Genomic DNA, 6,638 nt, shown 5'->3' with positions numbered 1-6,638 from the left:
AATATTCGTGTACATAATAATTTTAAGTTTAAGAATCAAACTTGTAACTTCATGTCTATGTCTTTACGATATTGAAGACATAACTATCTAGACAAATAAATTAATGATTTGTTTTCAAATAATTTGGAGTAATTATAATATGTTCAAAATTTTAATTAATTGATATTACATATATCTTTCATTTAATTATTTAAATTATAATTTAGAAAATCATATTTTCTTTTATTAATAAAATCACAATTCAAATGATTTTAAATATTAAAAGAATATATTATTTTAACATGAAACTTGAGTTACTTCCTTTCAAGACATGATACAGAAATCATAATAAAATCATACAGACGCCAAAACACGTTTTCCTCCCGATAAGACACTATATACCTTACAAGAACCTTTCAACGTCCACTCTTACAGACATAGATTAACTTGGATCTTTAGTCCACTCTACCTTTCAACGTCCATAACTGCAAAAACCTTTTGCCCCTTCTGATATTCAAAATCATCAGATTCTTCTTTCACTTTCACTTCCAGTTCCTCTTCCTTGTTGAGCGTTGAATACACAACTTTTTCTCCATACAATTTAGCCAAAACCAAATAGAAAGCGACCGAGTAAACAGTGATGGCTATCAAGGTCCAGCTGAACAGAATATTCACTAATGATTTAGCTCGGTGCAGTGCCTCGTTGCTCGAGCAGTTGACGACCTGGTGACCGTCTTCAAAGTGGAGGAAGCAGCCTTTTGAAATCATTGATGGAGTCCAGATCATAAACCCCATGACAATGAGCCACACACCTTGATAAAAAATACTGATGGACCTTATGAAGCTGACCATGAAGCTCTTGGGAAACCCGATTCCCATGAGTGTTGTGGTTAAAGAAACAAATATAACGTTCTGTAGAAGCAAGTGATATTGACCCTCGATCCCCATGTGATCGGCTGAGTGAAAGTGGAAGAGGAGGAGCTGTTGGGCAAAGGCTATTGCTGCGATGAATTGCGTCAGGCTGTACGCGGCTGCAGGGCTAACTTTATCGAGGAGAATAGCGAAAGCTGCGTATGTAAAGAAAGTCATTGATATGGAAGAGTGCTCGAAGTTGTGGAGATGATTTGAAGGGATGGTTCCGTCTGGATCGAAAGGCTGGTGCCTAGCGGGGCCGATGAAGAGCTCCATGGAGATGGAGATGGAGGTGGCTATCATGATTAAGAACAGCTCTAAGTGCCTTGATTTTGGTGTGGGGAACCATGGGATGGATGTGTAGGAACTTGGGTTGACAGAATGGAGCTTTATGTGATTAAAGAGATGCCAAAACCCAAGTAAAAAGAAGGCTAAACCTGGAGCTACATGACCCACTAGAGAACCCATTTCTTCTTGATTGTTGTCCTTTGAGATTTTTTTTTAATTTTTGCTGTACTTGGAGAATGAGAGGGAAAAGAGGAGGAAGTACGTGCGAGGAAATTGAAGCAAAGGCTTGACGGAGCTTAAAGGAGTTGGATTGGATGAGCTTCTAAGGACTCCGTAACCTTCTATATATATTGGGGGAATTTGCAATCTTAATTGCTGATGAGTTGAAGAAAAGAATTAATCATTATTTTTAAATAAAAATAAAAGAAAAGTAAGGGATTAAGTATTCAAATAATATGATGGTAACTGATTTGGTCGGGTCAAATTGAATTTTTGATCCATTTAATTTTGATCTAAAAATCAAACTCTTATATTCATACTTGATCTCACCCACATAAATATATACTATAGTTTTTATTTTTATTATATAAAATAAAAAATTAATTAAAAATAGTATAAAGTACCCCAAACAGTCCCTCAATTAAGGAGGTTACTTTGTTGAGTTCTGACTATTAAAAGTTATATACTGACTCTTTGACTATAAGATATTGCTCTATTGAGTCATCCAACTATTAAAAATTATAAAACAATCACTTGACTATTCATATGTTCCAATCTCGTCCTTTTTTGTTAAAAAAATGATTGTAGTTTGAGTTCGATGTTAACCTATTGGCTGTGATATGATAAAATATGATTCTAAAATCTTGAACGACTATTATATTTCTGTTAACATGTTAACATTCAGCTCATACTGTCTTCAATCTTTTAAAGGAAAATGACGAGTTTGAAACATATGAATAGTCAGTTGACCATTTTGTAAATTTTAATAATCGATGGACTAAATAAAGAGAATGTTGTTCTTTGTAAGGTTTTAGGTTTGAGGAACTCTATATAAGACGTATACATCATCAATTGATTAAAAAAGTTTAAAACAAATATTATCTTATAATCAATCCTTATTATTAAAAAATATTAAATACCAATAAATGCCGGTATGAAAATCTAAAAAGTTTAGAAGCAAATTTTTAAAAACAAGGAATTGCCATTAACATTTTTCTATGTAAGTTCAAGCTTTAGACTTCCAACAAGTTCATATAAAAATGAAAACATACATATTGTGTGTTGAAGCCTTCTAATCGAAAGAAATTCTCAAACAATATATTGCTTCTTGAAGGAAATTCATTACAAAATTCAATTTTTAATTTTTATCATTTATCTTATTTACTTATATTATTTTTCCTTATTAAATCATTATTATGCAAAGTGTTGATAAGCTACCATTTTTCTGGTGGCTATAATCATTTCCCTTATATTCAATCATGATAGCTTAAGGTTTTAATAAAAAATTAAATGTACGGTTGTGCCCTAAAGTATTTTTAGGACATTTTATCCCTTGAACATTAATTTTTACCTCGTTTACTCCAAATCGTCAACTTCGTTGAAAAATTCACAGACCAATTAAATTATGCCACATCACAATTAACTTTTATGATTTTGTTTTTTTCTAAAAACATAAAATTCGGTTATAGAAGAAGATAAATTATTTTTTAATCATTAAAAAATATCTTAAACAAAACAATGAATTGGTTTACTTCGTATTTATTCAATTCTTCCCATTTCTTATCCATTCAGCTTAAACCTTAGATTTTCTTCTACGCGATTATTTCTACTCTTAAATTCTTCTTTTTCTCTTTAAAAAATCGTGACCATAAGACTTTGATTTCTCATTGAAGCATGTCTACTAGAGGCTCGAAATCAGTAGCAGGAGGAAATGTTGTTCAATGCTACTGTAGATTGAGAGCACCAATTTGCACTTCAACTATCTCTTGGAGCAAAGGGAAGAAATTTTGTGGTTGTGACATATATAAGAAGGTTTTCTTTCATATTTTGGGTTCATCATTTATCCATTTCATTTCTTTGTTAGAAATATGTTATACATTTTAATTTGAATTTTATCATGTATAGAAACACTGTGATTTCTTCCCATGGATTGTGTTGATAAATCGGGCAAAGTAAACGAAAGAACACAAGAATTTTAACGAGGTTCGGCAATGTGCTTACGTCCTCAGTGCCTAGGCGGCGCGAGAAAATTTTTATTCAATGATAATAGGTTTAGGTTACATCTCTATTTATAATAAAAAACCCTGGTACATAATTCCAAAATTAACCCTGTACCGTACCTTACAAATCTCAACCTTGGCGAATATCCTGCCCCTTAGGAAACATTCAATGTGGGTTGGGTTACCTTACTTCTTTAACAACTTGAAACATTCAATAAGTCCAAGCAATGGTTGAACTCGTCTGTTGTAACTGGCTTGGTGAACATATCAGCGACATTCTCATCAGTGTGTACCTTCTGAAACAAAATCTCTCCAGATGCAACCAACTCTCTGATCTTGTGAAAACGTACATCAATGTGCTTAGTTCTAACACGATATACCTGATTCTTAGCTAAGTGAATAGCACTTTGATTGTCGCAGAGCAGCTGAACTCCGCCTTGTTGAACACCCAACTCCTTCACTAAACCAGTGAGCCATAAAGCTTCTTTTGCAGCTTCAGCCGCTGCCATGTACTCAGCTTCAGTTGTAGATAGTGCCACAACAGATTGAACAGTAGACTTCCAACAAATAGGTCCTCCACCAAGAGTAAAAACAAACCCTGTCGTAGATCTTCTATTATCCAAGTCACCTGCATAGTCTGAATCCACATATCCTACAACCAAAGGATTATCTCGTTGACTACCAAAAACAATTACATGTCCCATAGTACCCTTTAGGTACCGAAAGATCCACTTGACTACTTCCCAATGTTGCTTACCAGGTTTAGAATGTACTTACAAACTTGACTAACAACATGAGCTAAATCAGGATGAGTACATACCATTGCATACATCAAGCAACCAACAGCATTAGAATACGGAACCTTTGCATATCTTCAGCTTCCTTATCTGTCTTAGGGCACTGTTCTGATGAGAGCTTAAAGTGGTTCGCCAATGGAGTGCTAACTGGTTTTGCGCTGCTCATCGCAAACCTTTGTAGCATTTTTTAACATAACCCCGTTGAGATAGCCACAGTTTCCTTAAGTCTCTGTCCCTGCAAATTTCTATTCCAAGAATTTTCTTTGCAACACCTAAATATTTCATATCAAATTCCTGACTCAATAAGTTTTCAAACCGATAACATCATCATGTTCTTCGCAGCAATCAACATATCATCAACATACAGTAATAGAAAAATAAAAGAACCATCATCAAGGCTCTTAAGATAGACACAACAATCATACTCACATCGGTTGTAGCCAATCTTGATCATATAGGAGTCAAACCGTTTATACCACTGTCTCGGAGACTATTTCAACCCGTACAAAGATTTCTTCAATCTGCAAACTAAATGCTCGTTTCCAAGTTGAGTGAAACCTTCAGGTTGCCGCATGTAGATCTGCTCCTCTAAATCACCATGCAAAAAAGCAGTTTTAACATCCACCTGCTCTAAATGCAAATCCTAACTGGCCACCAATGCAAGTACTGCTCGGATTGAAGTGTGCCTGACCACAGGAGAAAAGATTTCATCAAAATCAACTCCTTTCTGCTGTGAAAAACCCTTTGCTACCAAACGAGTCTTGAACTTCTCCCCCTCTTTTTCTGTTACTGTTGGTTTCTTCTTATACACCCATTTGCAACCAATCGACTTTTTACCTCAGGAAGGGGAACCAACTCCCATGTACGATTGTGATTCAAAGACTCCATCTCCTCAACCATGGCTGCCATCCACTTGTAGTTTTCCTGACTAGTAACAGCATCATGAAAAGTAACCGGATCATCACTGCTAACAATAAGTGCAAAAGAGACCAAGTCTTCAAAACCCAATCTACTCGGAGGCTTTATATTCGTCCGTCTCACCCTGTCTCTGGCGAGACTATAATCCTCAAATCATCCGTAGTGGAACCACAGAAGTCGGTTGAGACATTTCTGGTTTCTCAACTGGAAACTGCTCGAAATCCACCACTGTCGTGTCTTTCTTCTGTTGCAACATGGATTGTTCATCAAAAACAACATCTCTACTGATCACAATTTTCTTCGCAACTGGATTCCAGAACTTGAATCCTTTGACAGCTTTCTTGTAACCCAGAAAATGCACTCCTTCGATTTTGCATCAAGTTTGGATCTCTCATCAACAGGTACATGCACATAAGCAGGACAACCAAAAATCCGTAAGTTATCAAAACTAACATCATGACCAGTCCATACCTCTTCTGCAACTTTCTAGCCAATGATGCCCTTAGCGATCTGTTGATAAGATAACACGCCATGTTAACAGCCTGACCCAGAAGTGTTTGGGAAGCCCCGCATTCAACCGCAAACATCTGGCTCTTTCATTCAACGACCTTTCATCGTTCCGCAACACCATTCTATTGCGGTGTCTTGCGCACTGTAAAATGTCTCTTAATCCCGTGCTCCTTACAGAAGTGTAAGAACTGTGAATCTGTGTACTCCGTACCATTGTCAGACCGCAAACACTTGATTTTTCATCCTGTTTGGTTTTCTGCCTCACCTTTCCACAGCTTAAACTTCTCAAAAACTTCAGATTTCTGTTTCAAAAATACACCCAAACTTTCCGTGAAAAATCATCAATAAAAGTAACATAATACCTAGATCCACCCAAAGACGATATCGTGGAAGGCCCCCATACATCAGAATGCACATAATCAAGAATCCCTTGAGTTGTGTGCTTCGCAGTCTTGAAACGGACTTTAGTCTGTTTACTAAGAACACAATACTTGCAAAAATCGAGCTTACAGCTTTTGACACCATGCAACAGATTTCTTTTGTGTAATTCTATCATACACGTTCACTAAGATGAGCAAGACGCATATGCCACAGTTTTTAATATCATCACATGACTCAACAGAATGAACTCCACCTGCAACGGTACTCCCTAACAATCTATAAATATTTCCTGCAGTCATCTTTCCTTTCATCACAGTCAAATAACCTTTAACAATCCGAATGGTTTCCCTATCCTCATCAGCCTTAGGGATAAAACCATTCTTGTGCAAAGTGCCCAAAGAAATCAAATTCTTCTTCAAATCTGGGATATGTCGAACACCACTGAACGTCCGAACAGAGCCATCATACAACTTAATTCTGACATCACCAATACAAATAATATTGCAACATCGATCATCACCCAAATAAACAGAACCAGAATTAACCGACCTGTATGTAGAAAACCATTCCCTATTTGGCATGATGTGATAAGAACATCTAGAATCAAGAATCCACGCATCCGTCAATTGAGTCG

General features: G+C 36.1%; 1 protein-coding gene across 1 annotated transcript; it reads right to left on the bottom strand.

Annotated features, from left to right (window-relative positions):
• Positions 1-398: 398 nt before the first annotated feature.
• Positions 399-1,478, bottom strand: LOC120179112 (transmembrane protein 45A-like). Its single transcript, XM_039184819.1, has one exon. The coding sequence runs from the start codon at positions 1,357-1,359 to the stop codon at positions 445-447; it is 915 nt and encodes a 304-aa protein (XP_039040750.1). The 5' UTR covers positions 1,360-1,478; the 3' UTR covers positions 399-444.
• Positions 1,479-6,638: the final 5,160 nt, after the last annotated feature.

Source organism: Hibiscus syriacus, unplaced genomic scaffold (genome assembly GCF_006381635.1).
Source record: "Hibiscus syriacus cultivar Baekdansim isolate YM2019G1 unplaced genomic scaffold, ASM638163v2 tig00112402_pilon, whole genome shotgun sequence".
Taxonomy (NCBI): Eukaryota; Viridiplantae; Streptophyta; class Magnoliopsida; order Malvales; family Malvaceae; genus Hibiscus; species Hibiscus syriacus.
Note: the sequence above shows the minus strand (reverse complement) of the source record. Positions and strands in the feature narration are given on the sequence as shown.